Source organism: Dromiciops gliroides, chromosome 1 (assembly GCF_019393635.1).
Source record: "Dromiciops gliroides isolate mDroGli1 chromosome 1, mDroGli1.pri, whole genome shotgun sequence".
Lineage (NCBI taxonomy): Eukaryota > Metazoa > Chordata > Mammalia > Microbiotheria > Microbiotheriidae > Dromiciops > Dromiciops gliroides.
In genome coordinates this window covers 626,198,203-626,213,007 of record NC_057861.1, presented here as the reverse complement: position 1 = coordinate 626,213,007, position 14,805 = coordinate 626,198,203, and the positions used below count along the sequence as shown (strand labels likewise).

General features: G+C 48.3%; 1 protein-coding gene across 2 annotated transcripts in view; it reads left to right on the top strand.

Moving 5' to 3' along the window:
* Positions 1-14,474, top strand: part of FBXL16 (F-box and leucine rich repeat protein 16) — a 30,793-nt gene extending 16,319 nt beyond the window's left edge. The window contains exons 2-7 of one of the 2 annotated variants that reach the window (XM_043970749.1): positions 3,496-3,663; positions 3,921-4,621; positions 6,424-6,932; positions 7,763-7,847; positions 10,329-10,392; positions 10,789-14,474. In XM_043970749.1, coding sequence (XP_043826684.1) covers positions 3,935-4,621; positions 6,424-6,932; positions 7,763-7,847; positions 10,329-10,392; positions 10,789-10,937 — 1,494 coding nt within the window. In that variant the 5' untranslated portion in view covers positions 3,496-3,663; positions 3,921-3,934 and the 3' untranslated portion in view covers positions 10,938-14,474. The remainder of the gene's footprint in view (positions 1-3,495; positions 3,664-3,920; positions 4,622-6,423; positions 6,933-7,762; positions 7,848-10,328; positions 10,393-10,788) is intronic. The other variant, XM_043970741.1, reaches the window with a different exon arrangement.
* Positions 14,475-14,805: the final 331 nt, after the last annotated feature.

Sequence of the window (14,805 nt, the reverse complement as noted above, 5' to 3'; positions counted from 1 at the left end):
TGGGCAGAAACTTTGCCTATCATCATAGAAGACTTGTTTTTTTTTTTTTATCACAGTTCCTCTTTTGGTTTACTCCTTTTACCTTCTTTTGGGCTTTCAGCTACCTAACTACCAAATGGGAAAAATAACCTCCATTCCTCTCCAAGAAATTGTGAGAGTGAAGAGAGTGCCCATGTTTAATATGTATCCTTTACATACAGGGCCCAGAGCTAAGTGCTGTGAAAGGCTACTGGAATGCAAAAGACAGCCCCTGTCTTCATGGAATGTCTAGTCTAGCTGGGGAGATAAGCACAACAGGCATAGTAAGCCCTTAATAAAAGTTTGTTGAGTTGAATATAACACAAATAACTATGATATAAGGTAGAAAGTAATGCATGTCCTAAGAGAAATACAATAAAATGCTATGAGAATTAAGAAGACACAGAGATTACTCCCACTTGGAGGGACCAGAAAAGGCTTCTGGGAGGAGAAAATGTCTGGGCTGGGCCTTGAAATATTGGTAGAATTTGGGCAGAGAGAGATTGATAGGTCCTTAGGGAACTCCATGTGGAGGTAATAGTGTAAATAAAAGCTCAGAGACAGGAAAGTAGGGAATATATTTAGAGAACTAGTTTAGTTGAGACAGCATTGTGTAGGGGAGCAGCAACATAAGGAAAAGTGGAGTGGGGCTAAGTTGTGGAGGGCTTTGAATGCTAATAAATTTATCTTTCATTTGATGCGCAAAGGGGAACCACTGGAAAGTGGTATCTATAAAGGCTAGGAAGCAATTTAGTAGCAAAACCCTAACAAATGTAATATAGTTATTTTTTATTATACTTTGAATGGTCAGAATTATTCTTTTTTTTTTGGCGAGGCAATTGGGGTTAAGTGACTTGCCTAGGGTCACACAGCTAGTAAGTGTCAAGTGTCTGAGGCCAGATTTGAACTCAGGTCCTCCTGACTCCAGGGCCTGTGCTCTATCTACTGGGCCACCTAGCTGCCCCTCAGAATTATTCTTTTTTTTTTTTGCAAAGCAATGAGGGGTTAAGTGACTTGCCCAGGGTCACACAGCTAGTAAGTGTCAAGTGTCTGAGGCCAGATTTGAACTCAGGTCCTCCTGACTCCAGGGCCTGTGCTCTATCTACTGTGCCACCTAGCTGCCCCTCAGAATTATTCTTTTTCTTTTGCAAAGCAATGAGGGGTTAAGTGACTTGCCCAGGGTCACACAGCTAGTAAGTGTCAAGTGTCTGAGGCCAGATTTGAAATCAGGTCCTCCTGACTCCAGGGCCTGTGCTCTATTCACTGTGCCACCTAGCTGCCCCTCAGAATTATTCTTAATCCATGGTGCTCACATGGTTGTACTCATAGTTTCTACACCATTACTAGCCTAAGGAGAGAGACAGGGTGATGCTCTGAGACAATGAGAAGATATAAAGGACTCCAGTATCTGCACTAAGGAGAGGATTCTCTTCCTATTGCTGATGCTGTCTCACATCCCTGCTTGAGTCAGAAACCAGGGACTGCTAACTAAGCTTGGATCGGCTTTGGTGCCCAAGAGCTTGAGGCTGAAGTTAAGGGTGGGGGCGAGATCAGCTGTGGCAAAAGGAGGAGGCGGATACCCAAGTCTGGCTCTAGTTTGACTCATCATCCACCATCTTCCACCTCCAGGCAGGGAAATGGGGGCCCCAAACCAAGAGGATGGGTTTCCACCAAGAACGTTTAGTCTTTTTTTTTTTTTTTTTTTAGGCAACGGGGGTTAAGTGACTTGCCCACGGTCACACAGCTAGTAAATGTCAAGTGTCTGAGGCCGGATTTGAACTCAGGTACTCCTGAGTCCAGGGCCGGTGCTTTAACCACTGCGCCATCTAGCTGCCCCACGTTTAGTCTTTTTAACCAGACAGGGACAGCCTGCAGGTGGTCTCTGGGGCCTGACAGATTTCTTAGCAGGCCAAGCTACTCCCCAGGGACTTCTGTCACAACCCCTTCTTGGAAAAGTGCAGGAAAGAAACACTCCTTCCTGGCCTGCTGCCCTCTTCTAGTCTGACTTCCTCTGGGCTCATTATCTCAGAGTGGGATTTGGTTACTGTTGTTTCTTGAAGCTTGACTGAGGGACTGGGAGCAGGATGGCTTGTTACCCCTGGGGTTCATCTTAGGAAAGAGGAGAAGGGGAATTTTGTCCCAGAAAGTAGTCCCAAAATGCCTGTGTCCATGGGTTTGACAGTCTCACCTTAAAAGCCCAGGTTAGGACATTTAGCTGGGTCGGAGCTGAGATGGTATCTTGGGTGGGGGAAGTCTCTGATTCCTGGAAACCATCTCTGGCATAGGGCTGGGCTGGGCTGAAGGAGCCATGTGATAAGAAATCAATGACAGCAAAGGGAATCTGGAGCTCTGGTCCCCCAGCCCATACTCATCAAATTTTAGAGCAGGGACCTGAGTTTGGCCACAGGATCCCGGGCTCTCAATCTTGAGCTCATATTTAGAATCTGAGGGAGACTTCTGGCAGAGAAGTCTGGTTGGGGTGGGGGGTAAGGGGTGGGGAGGCAGGAAAGGGAATAGACTAAGGGACAGATGGGAAGAACCCTCTCAGTTTTCCTGTATCCAATTTCAGAGTCTCCAGGGATCAGGACTCTGCCTATACCACAGCAGGCTTGGGATAGCCCACCTGTCACCAGGACTAAGTGGGGGTGGAGTACCTAGGGGAGGAGGCTACTGAAGCAAGGTTCCTCTTGGAGGGGGGAAGGGAACAGCATATGTAAATCATCTCTCTTGGCAGGATGGGCTCTCTGGCTTTGAAATGAAACCCTCTCCAAACCCACATCCCAGGATCAGCTCAGGTTCTTGTATACCTTCCTTCTGGGCCTCACCCCTGCCACCCACCTCCCCCATGCCAAGGAAAGCTCAGGTGGGGTGAGGAATATGGGTCATTTGAAACCTCCAGGGGGGCAGCTAGATGGCACAGTGGTTAAAGCACTGGCCCTGGATTCAGGAGTACCTGAGTTCAAATCTGGCCTCAGACACTTGACACTTACTAGCTGTGTGACCCTGGGCAAGTCACTTAACCCCCATTGCCTAGAAAAAAAAAAGAAGAAGAAGAAAAAAGAAACCTCCATTGATCATCTTCATGGCAAGTACAGGATTGATCTGGATTGAACTGGAACAGAGATTTCTCTAGAACACTTTATGGAGGGACTTTTCCTGCCACAAGTGGCCCCCTACAACATGTACATGCAACACTTCCAATTCATGAATTTGGTCTGAGTGGTCCCAGCTGGGGTCCCGGATGGCTGGCCCCAAGGGCTCTTTTCCTTCCAGTGATCATTCCTTTTTTTTTTCTTTTTTTTTTCTTTCAGTGAGGCAATTGGGGTTAAGTGACTTGCCCAGGGTCACACAGCTAGTAAGTGTTAAGTGTCTGAGGTCAGATTTGAACTCAGGTCCTCCTGAATCCAAAGCCAGTGCTCTATCCACTGTGCCACCTAGCTGCCCCTCCAGTGATCATTCCTTATTCCTTTCTGGAAGGGTTCACTGTTCTGGGTAGATCTGCAAAGGATTTCTTCTCTACAGTTCTGGTCCCACTGTTCAGAGTCCATTTGCCACAGGACTCCAAGCACTTTCCTTCTCCTTGTGGATGAGCCTGTACCCGAGTGCCTTCCAGAGACCTAGAGATTTTACTTTAGTCTTCTCCAGGTAACAACCACCCCAATTCTCTCTAGCCTCTGTAATCCTTATTACTTTAATCTTTCCTCCAAATGGGGTGAGAATAGAGGGATTCCCAATCTGTCAAACAGCTCATTTGAGATCACCCATGTTAGGCCCAGGTTACCTTAGAGGCCTTAGATCTGACAGATCAGTATCCCCAACTCTTTCTGGCCTACACCAAGGCTCCCCTCCCCTCTTCTCTTCATCAGACCTCTGCTTCTCCCTACTTCCTGTTTTATCTGCAGAGTGAGTGTGGAAGATGTCGAACCAGAGCGACGGCAACACCAAGCCCCCATGCTTGCCCCGGAATGGCCTGGTAAAGCTTGCCAGTCAGCCCAACGGCCTCAGCTCTGCCAGCATCACCAAAGGGACCCCTGCTGTGAAGAACCGACTCTGCCAGCTGCCCCCCGTGCCTGCCCTCACCAGCCCAGCCTTCCCAGTGCCCGCCGAACGACCCCCACCCAGCCTGGCGTCCCCCCTCTCCTTAGCCACCTTGGCAGGGGGGCCGTGCCCTTCCTCTGAGCCCCTTGCAGCTGGACTGTCCTCTGGTGAGAGCCCTGGCCAGGCTCCCACATCCCCCATAGAGAGGCAGCCCCTGGCTGTGGATGAGAAGATCCTTAATGGCCTCTTCTGCTACTTCTCAGCCTGTGAGAAGTGTGTGCTGGCCCAAGTGTGCAAAGCCTGGCGGAGGGTGCTCTACCAACCCAAGTTCTGGGTGGGCCTCACCCCAGTGCTGCACGCCAAGGAGCTATACAATGTGCTTCCTGGTGGGGAGAAGGAATTCGTGAACTTGCAGGGTTTTGCCACACGCGGCTTTGATGGCTTCTGCCTTGTTGGTGTCTCGGACCTGGACATTTGTGAATTCATTGACAACTACTCTCTGTCAAAGAAAGGTGTCAAGTCCATGAGCCTCAAGCGTTCTACTATCACTGATGCTGGGCTAGAGGTAGGGGCTATGGGTGTCTGCATAAGGCAGATGTTGTGCCATGCTTGCTGCTGGGTAGAGTAGAGGAGCCCTCTGAGAAGGAGGGGGGAAGAGAGGACATTAGGAGGGACTGAGAATCAGGCATCACAAAGGGAAGCCTGGAGAAGGGCAGGGATGGACAGAGTGCCCTCCCTGCTCCCCACACAGCCTAGAATGGGAATGGGCAGACTTGGGGGATTCTGGATATGGAGATGGGGGGACACGTGAACTCAGGAAAGAAGCAGACAGTAGAAGGGGGAGCTATGGTTTATAGAGTGATCTAGATAGGAGGTGCTAGACTCTGGACTAGGGAAGTTCTTAGAATCAAGAAAATTTAGAACTGTTAGTGACCTTAAGAATCATCTAGGGGCAGCTAGGTGGCACAGTGGATAGAGCACTGGCTCTGGAGTCAGGAGGACCTGAGTTCAAATCTGGCCTCAGACACTTAACACTTACTAGCTGTGTGACCGTGGGCAAGTCACTTAACCCCAATTGCCTCGCCCCCCCCCCCACAAGAAAAGAATCATCTAGTCCAAATCTTTCTTTTTGATTGAATCTGTGATTTCATTGACATAGGCCCCATAGGAGACTCCCAGTGAGGGGATCTCTGCAACAATTCTGAAATTTCTAATTTTAGAGAGTTGCCTGAGGATTTGAGAACTTAGGGGACTTGAACAGGGTCTTGTAACTAGCATGTGTCACAGGGAGAACCAGGTCTTTCTGACTCCAGGGCTGATTGTCCATTATGCCATCCTGTCTAACACAGCCCTCATTTTACAGGTGACAAAAACGGAGGTTTGGAATGAAATAGAGCAACTCTTTTCTCTGAGATCTTACAGCTGCATATCTAATTTGCTAGAGAAAGGGAAGAGGAGGAGAAGGGGAAGGAAAGCAAAGGGAAGGAACAAGAGGGCAGGCAAGAGGAGGGAAGTAGAGGAGGTAGAGGAAGGAAGGAAAGGCCATCAATGAAGAGAGGAAAGAAGTGAAGACAGAGGGGTAGGAGAAAGGTGAGAAGGTCAGTACATGAAAATCTTGATGTCATTATATGGAAAAAGATGTCTCATAGGAAAGTTAAGGGGTCATGTCAGACGATCACAGCATTCATTCACTCATTCATTCATCTAACAGTGGTCTTCACTGGGCACCTAATAGATGCTTGGCACAGTGCTGGGGTGAGGCTTAGCTAGGCAGGGGGTTGATACAAAGAAATATGAAACTTGGTCCCTGCCTTGGAGAGCACATCATCTAGGTGGGGAGATAAGTCACATGCACATGGAAAGTTGAACAACAACAACAATGCCAAATGCTATAGGTTCAGGGCCATCAGTAAGTGCTTTGGTGAGCTGTTCAGAAAGAGAAATCACTGTCACTTGAAGTGATTTGGAAGGTCTTCCCCAAGGAAGCAAAATTCAAACTGGGCTTTGAAGTAGGAGAAGAGAAGTGAGAGGTAGGAAGGGTCTTCCATGCAGGGATTATGGCCTGAGCAAAGGACTAGAGCAAAAACCAAGGTGTTTCCAGGGACAATGAATGATAAGAACCTGGCTAAGGCAGGGGGGTACCTGTACAAACTGGATTTCAGGATCCTAGCCAAGACCTAAAATGGCCTAGGGACTCTAATGTAGAGACCAAAATGGCTAAAGTGATTAAGCTGGTAACAGTTCTATTGGTGCTAAGTCCTTTGAAGAAAGGTATGAAAGGGATTTGGGGAGCCCAAAGGAACCTGGCATGGGGAGACAGGACTAGGAGTTCCTTAACACTGTTCTTCTTGCCATACCCCCTTGCAGGTAATGCTAGAGCAGATGCAAGGGGTAGTTCGTCTGGAGCTGTCTGGTTGCAACGACTTTACAGAGGCAGGATTGTGGTCCAGCCTCAATGCCCGAATCACATCGTTGAGCGTCAGCGACTGCATCAATGTGGCCGATGATGCCATTGCCGCAATTTCCCAGTTGCTGCCCAACCTGGCTGAGCTGAGCCTGCAAGCGTACCACGTCACGGACACAGCCCTGGCCTACTTCACGGCCAAGCAGGGCTACACCACCCACACCCTGCGGCTGCACTCCTGCTGGGAGATCACCAACCATGGCGTGGTCAACATGGTGCACAGCCTGCCCAACCTGACTTCCCTCAGTCTCTCTGGCTGTTCAAAAGTCACGGATGATGGGGTGGAGCTTGTGGCTGAGAATCTTCGAAAGCTCCGCAGCCTCGACCTGTCTTGGTGCCCCCGGATTACTGACATGGCCCTAGAGTATATTGCTTGTGACCTGCACAAACTCGAGGAGCTGGTGCTTGACAGGTATGACCAGGAGTGGTGGGTATGAGTCAAAAGAAAGGACAAGAATAGCACAGGTGCATGAGCACAGGCAGTAACAGACTCCAAAGTGTCTACTTCCTCTGAGTTTCAGGGCCTCTGTTATCCTAGGCTGAACATTCCAACCTCTCTGGTACTTAGGGTCATTCCAGGAGTAAGAGGAAGTCCAGGCTGGTGGGAATAAGGCCCTGAAAACTTCTGATAGTCTTTGAAGGGAAAGCTAAACAGAAGATGGAGTAACCAGGGACCTATACAGTGAATAAAAAGGAGTGAAAATAATTTCTTTTAAAATTTACATTTCTGTATCCCTTTAAGTTGACAAAGCATGGTTCCACCAACAGCCCTTGTCAGGTAGGCAGTACAAGTATTATGACCATTTTACAGATGGGGAAACTGAGTCTAAAGGAGGATAAGTGACTCATCCAGGAACACACAGCTAATGAATGACAAAGCCAAGAATCAAGTTTCCTGATTCCCACCTACGTTCTATCACATAGGGAATGACACCAAATTTCTCTGGGAGTCCTTTGTCAATATATAGTCAGGAGACCTTGGGACAGGGTTCCTCTCTTCATTTGAGTGACTGTGTCATTGAAGCTGTATCCAAAGCCTTCCTTGCCAGGGCATTGTCTCCTAGGAAAAAGAGAAAAGTTAATATTTCCATGGTGCTCCTCAAAACTCATTGAGAAATAAATAGTTCAAATAATAGGATCCCCATTTTACAGATGAGGCTTGGGGAAAGTAGGTTGGAGAAAGAAGAGTCATCTATGTTCACCTTGATCCCAGGTAGATATCCTTCTGGTCTGGTCCTACAGGTGTGTTCGAATCACAGACACTGGACTCAGCTACCTGTCCACCATGTCTTCACTCCGAAGCCTCTACCTACGATGGTGCTGTCAGGTAGGGGTTCCCCTTCCCCTGTGTTATCTCACAGAAAGGTATGGAGTCAGAGAGGCCTGGATAGGCCCACTTGGAGTTTCTTTTCTACCTCCAAACTTAACTGCCTAGAGTCAAGGGCCTTTCAAAGGAACAAGCCTCATAGGAGGCATTGGGGTAGCCTTCTTGGAACAAATCTTTCCCAGGATTTTCTTGTATTACCTTATTCTGCCCTGGCCCCATACCTCACTCAACTGATGCTACTGCTAGAAGAGGGGCTTTTCACCTGGGGTCCTCAGACCCCGAGAGATCCATGGATAGACCTCATGAACTTGGATAGGGAAAAATATATCCTTCTTTCTTTTTTTAAAAGTTATGAACAGTTTTTATTTTTATTTTAAATTTTTTCTCAATTACATGTAAAGATATTTTCTGAGTTCTAAATTTTTCTTCTACTCTCCCTTCCCTCCCCCTACCAAGGCCAGCAAGCAATTTGATATAGGTTATACATTACAATCATGTTAAATATTTCCACATTAATCAGAACAAAAGAAAAAAAAACTCAAGAAAGAATAAACAAGAACAATAACAAAAAAGCAACAACAAAAGTGAAAATAGTATGCTTCGCCTGCATTCAGACTCCATAGTTCTTTTTCTGAATGTGGAAGGCATTTTCCACTATAAGTCTTTTGGCATTGTCTTGGATCATTGTATTGCTGAGAAGAGCTAAGCCTATCACAGTTGATCATCACACAATGTTGTTGTTACTGTGTACAAGTGTTCTCTTGGTTCTACTCATTTCACTCAGCATCAATTCATGTAAGTCTTTCGAGGTCTTATTTCAATATCATTGTTCTTTGTAATTCTAAGTAATTTATTTTATGCACTCTAAGAACATTATTTTGAGAAGGAAGTTCATAAGTTTCAGTGGTCTGGCACGGGGGTTCAGGACACAAAAAAGGTTAAGAACTCCTACTTTAGAAGGCTCCTTCCCCCCACCTCCCCAACCTTTCCACATCGCCCAAATGCACAGAATTTAATTTAATTTTTTTTTTTTTGCGGGGCAATGACTTGCCCAGGGTCACACAGCTAGTAAGTGTCAAGTGTCTGAGGCAGGATTTGAACTCAGGTATTCCTGAATCCAGGACCAGTGCTTTATCCACTGCACCACCTAGCTGCCCCTAAATGCATAGAATTTTAGTGTTAGAAGGGACCTCAGTGGTGACAGAGTCCAACCAGAACCTGAACAGGAATCCTTGCTACCACATTCCCAGAAAGTAGTTCTCCAACCCTCTTGTAAGCTGCCTATTTCCACTTTTGGAGGACTCTAATTGCCACTATGGTTATTTCCGATATGACACTGGTCAGCTTCCTGATGTTTCCCACCCATTGCTCCTAGCTCTGCCCTCCAGCAGGTTGGCAGGGATTGGTGGCAGGTGGGACCAGCCTAGTCCCACTTCCACATATATAGTTTTTTAAGTACTTGGGAAAAATCTCCCTGTCCTAGCTGAGGCTGAAGTGAACTATGCTCCTTTTCTTCAGTTCTTTTTTTTTTTTTTTTTTTTGGTGAGGCAATTGGGGTTAAGTGACTTGCCCAGGGTCACACAGTTAGTAAGTGTTAAGTGTCTGAGGCCGGATTCGAACTCAGGTACTCCTGAATCCAGGGCCGGTGCTCTATCCACTGCGCCATCTAGCTGCCCCTCCTTTTCTTCAACTAATGCTCCTGAGGCGTGGTATCTAGTCCTGGAGCTGTTTCCATTTGTCAGCATCCTTCCTAGCTGGATACAATCTCCCCACCCCCCAGGAGGTCCAACCCAGGCAGAAGACAAAGTAATATCACCTCCCTTGCTCCAGACACTTCAAATAATCTAATGGAGTCTAAGTTCCCATTGGATTTTTGGTTCCTGGGTCACATTATTCACTTGGAGTCCACTAAGAATTCCTTCTGGTTCTTTTTCACATAAATTTTTGTCTAGCCTCACTTCCACCACATAGTGTTTATGTGATTGATTTCTTTCTTTTTTTTTTTTTTTTTTAAGTGAGGCGATTGGGGTTAAGTGACTTGCCCAGGGTCACACAGCTAGTAAGTGTTAAGTGTCTGAGGCCAGATTTGAACTCAGGTACTCCTGACTCCAGGGCCAGTGCTCTATCCACTGTGCCACCTAGCTGCCCCATTGGTTTCTTTTTGTTTTTAAAATCAGTTTTTATTGAGAACTTTCCTTTTCACATCACCCAAATTTCTCCCTACATCTCTCCATTTCCCTCTCCCAAAGATCCATCCCTTAATACAAAGGGAAACAAAAGAGGAAGAAGAGGGGAAAAACCCCACAAAACTGAGCAATAAATATGTTGAAAAGCAGTTTGTTTTAAGCCAAGTGTAGAACTTGACAGAAGGAGGTGGAAGGGAGGTATTATCAGTGTCTGGGTTTCCCCCTCTTTCTAAACATAGGGAGGGAAGGGAAGCATGAGAAGAAAAATGGTAACCGAGGCCCATTGGTTCCACAGGTGCAGGACTTTGGACTGAAACACCTTCTGGCCATGAGGAGTTTGCGCCTCCTCTCCCTGGCAGGTGAGATTCTTCCCCTTCTCTTTTCACCCCATCTCTCTGCCCCCTGCCCACACTCCCTGGCCTGTGGCCTCCTCTAGAGAAGGGGGGCAGAGCTGCAGCTTAGTGGGAAGGGGGACCAGGTGGCATGCCCCCCACCCCTTCCAAGATAAGGAAGCCACCCCTACCCTACTTCCCCAGAGGTGGGGCTGGACCTCTCTTTCTTCCTCTACTCCAGAACCTGAGGTGTCCCAAGGGACTGGTCAGCCCTTGGAATGTACACCCCGTGGGTCAGGCCTAGAGACCTCCCAACAGGAGTCTTGAGCCCATAGATTTCCCCAAGATCTGGGTTAGGGTGGGGGAACTGAAAGGGGTCCTTGTTGCCCTGTGCCTCTCATCTGCCCCTCCTCGTGCTTCCAGGCTGTCCCCTGCTGACCACCACGGGGCTCTCTGGCCTGGTGCAGTTGCAGGAACTGGAAGAGCTGGAATTGACCAACTGCCCTGGAGCCACCCCCGAGCTCTTCAAGTATTTCTCCCAGCACCTACCCCGATGCCTGGTCATAGAGTAGGGGCCAGGCTGGGTTTGGCCCCATCCACCTTGGGACTTGTCCCCTCTTGCTCCACTCAGCTTTCTCCCTTCTCCATTCAGTTTCATTGTCCCACAGGGACCTGGGTCATACTCCGTACAGGACCTAGGAGTCCTAGGGACCCAGCCTAGCTCTTCCCCCACTCCACCATTGCTCTGCCCTCACCATCCTCTGCATCAATTTGCCAACTAACTCAAGCCAGGAATAGCTATGGGGGGGGGAAGGGGGAGGGCAGGTAGCTACCCTGGTCCAGGCCAGTAGCTGGGGGAAGAAGTGATAGGGGGGAGGTATGGACATTGATCCTTCCTCTTGACTAAAGCTAAGAAGGATGGGCAGCCACAGGAGCTGGGGCCCTGCTTCCCGATTTCACACATCGCTACTCAGATGCTCAGGAGCAACTTGATCATTCCCCTACTGCCTTCCTACCCCTAATGCTCTCAGCTACTTCTGTCCCTACATTCCTGGGGTAGGACAGTGGTAGCTTTGGTATACTATCCTATGTGGTAGTACAGCATCTATCCTTGGTGGTCCTAGAGAATCATAGGATCACAATTTTAGAGCAGGAAGGAGAAGATTCCTGCTTTTGAACCTACATACATGTTTGCACGCGTACACACACACACACACACACACTCACAGATACCACAATCTAGGCTCAGACTCATCAGTTTTCTCTAGACCCAAATTCTGAAAGCAGCCTCTTGAGGCTCATACCCAGGGCCCCTTTCAACTGTTCTCCCACTTTAAACCCTCCCCTAAAACACACACACACACACACACACACACACACTTTCACTCACACACACTACACCCTGAAGTCTCAGGCCTTCCAGCTAAACCAACGGGTGCTGGGCATGGTACCATTTGTCATGGAGGGCTGCTGGACAGAGCCTATCCCCAGGACCCCTCAGGGGCTAATAAATGGCAGAAATTAGGGATAGATGAGGACAGAGGCTCTGACTTCCCAGAGCAGGGAAGGCATCATACCCTGGGGGAAGTGGGGTAAGAGAAATGACCACCCACTTTCTCCATCCTCATGGTCCAGAATGCTGTTTCCTAAGTGGTAGGCTCATCCTGTCCTTCAGAGAGAAGGAACCCCTCCCCTTCCTCGACTATGAGCACATACACATACACGGGTACATACGTGCATGCCCCTCTGTGCCCTGCTCTGCACGCCTGCCCACAATCATGTTCACCCATGCACAAATCCCGTCCCACCCACCCCAGCTCAGGCAGCTCTATCCCATTTCCCCCTAGACCTCTGGCCAGAGCAGCCCCTTTGGATCCCAGTCCTGGGTGGAGGTCAAGTGGAAATAGACCCTTAATGAAGGCCAGTTTTGTTTCAGAAGGTACTGAAGAGAATCCTTAATCTAGGTCTCTGTTCCCCAGGGCAAGAATGAATGCCCGGAGAGCTCAAGGCAAAGCCTACACCTCTCATTTCTCCCCAATTTTCCCTTCTAGCTTCCTGCCCCCTTTCATCCCTCTCTTCCTCCTCCTTGTTCTCAGATTCAGCTGTCTCCTCTAGCTCACTTGTCCCCCACTGGGCCCATTTCCAAAGTGAGGCCAAGGACTTGGCATGTCTAGCATGTGTTGCTGGGGGCAGGGAAGGAGCTTCACCTAGGCTTTGCTTTTGAACAGAGGCATTTAGTTTTTCTGTTCCCATCCCACAGTACCTTCCCCAAAGAGAAGAGGTGTTGGTTTCCCCTCATGGGGAAACTGAGGTATAGTACCACCAGGCAATCTGAATGATTCCGTGTTGAGCATAGAATGAAGCGAAAGGTCTCACTTTTACTCCCACCCCAGATGGTTCTGCTGTTCTATAACCACTGTGAGGTTTGGGGGTAAGCCAAGGATGTGGTAGGGGGGATGTTCAGAGTCTCCCCTTTACGTCTTGATTCCTTGCCCTCCTTGTTTCAGGGAGCCCCTATTGACTCAGGCCAAATTCCTCACCTGGGTACAGCATTTAGAGCCATGGCCTGAGGCAGGACTGCAAGCCCACAGACAAACACTGACATTCCCTGCCATTGGAATCCTCTTCCTTATGGTGGGGGTGGGATGGGGTGAGGGAAAGAGAAGAATAGTGGAAGAGAAAGACTCCCATGAGTCTGTTTACTAGATGAGGCTTGGAAATGGAAGATATGGGTAGGGATGGTTCTGAATGGATGCCTATTCCTGGGATTGGGTATAATCACCCCACATGGGTCCAGACATCTATCAGTCCAGCTAAGGCTCTGCCTGGTCTCAACCTACTATGTTGTTGATATGGCTCCTTCCTTCCCCCTTACCTGGATCTCTCATCCACATAGATGAGATAGGCATGTGCTGAGCATTGCCTCTTTCTTCCTCCACTCCCTGCCCCCTGGGATAGGAGCCACCAAACCGGGGCTGGAGCCTAGAGCTAGACCTTTCCCTTCCACTTACTCTCCTCCCCTCCCCTCCCTTCCCCTCCTAGGAAGAAGCTTCCATTGGGTTCCCCAAATACAGCTATGGGTGCTGGAATAAGCTCTCTCTGTCCACTAAGCTTCCAAAAGCCCTCTCTGCTGGGAGGGCCCAATGGGGCAGGCATGGGTTTTTTCAGCACTGCAACCCTAATGTCTTCATGCTTTGGGGTTTGGGAACCATTTACACCCCAACTTGCCCAGGCTGGGACCCTAATCCCATAAGCCCCCAAGGACAATTCCAACCAGCAACTCTGATCTTCCACAGCATCTTGGTGGGGAAAAGGGCTTCTTTATTGGCCACCCCTGACCCAACTTCTTCCCCCCCCCACCCCCACTCCACCCACCCCAGATGGTCTCTGATGATGGCCGCATAAGATCCTAAACCATTTGGAAGTCCTGGATTCTGGAAGTGAAAGCTGGCACCAGCCTAGCAAGAGAGCTGAGGAGGGGAAGTTGGGTCCCCTCCCATTCCAAACAGGAGATCCCCAGGAGACACCGCTCCCCCTCACTTCATCCTGGGACAGACACCATCCTGGGAGCGAAGAGATAATTGGAAGAGATGAACCTATCCCTAAAGCTTCACCCACCCACCCCCACTTCTTACCCCACAGAGAGAGAAAGAGAGAAAGAGAGAAAGAGAGAGAGAGAGAGAGAAAGAGAGAGATACTGTTGAAGTGAAACAGAGAAATGATTTGACAGCCCAAAGATTTTTCCTGTACCCCCGGAGTCAGACCATCTGGCCTGGGGCTCCGGGCTGACTTGGTTCTAAGCCAGTTTTCTCAACCCCCCTCCCCTGCTTTGTGCCCCGTGGGGTCAGGGAGGGGGAACGGGAGAGGTGTTCATTGGTCCAAAGTATTAAAGTAACTGAAGCTGTGATATTTCCAACTACTGTAGGAGGAAAATAAAAGGGAGATAGGAAAAAAAAAATCAACCCTGAAAACCATTTTCTTACTGTACATAACAACCTCATTCTCCTGTATATGCGGAAGATATAACCTTATATTTGGTAAGTGTTTCTTGTGCTATTTTATCACGTGACCTGTTTATAAAAATATATATTAAAAAAAACTTGTAAAAACATCTGTGTTTAGTGTGTTTCTTGATCTTGATACTATGGGATGGAACTGGTGTTGGGGACTCAGCCCCTGAGAAGGGAACGACCCACTCCTCCTTCTCCTCCAAGTGTTATTAGCATAATAATTACTATTACTAACTCCTTGTGGAACACTTTTTACTCTTTAAAATGTTCCTAGGATATAGGGCAGCTATTATCCCTACTTTACAAATGAGGAAATTGAGATTGAGTGTTTTATAAAATTATAATTAGGGGCGGCTAGGTGGCTCAGTGGATAAAGCACCGGCCCTGGAGTCAGGAGTACCTGAGTTCAAATCCGGCCTCAGACACTTAA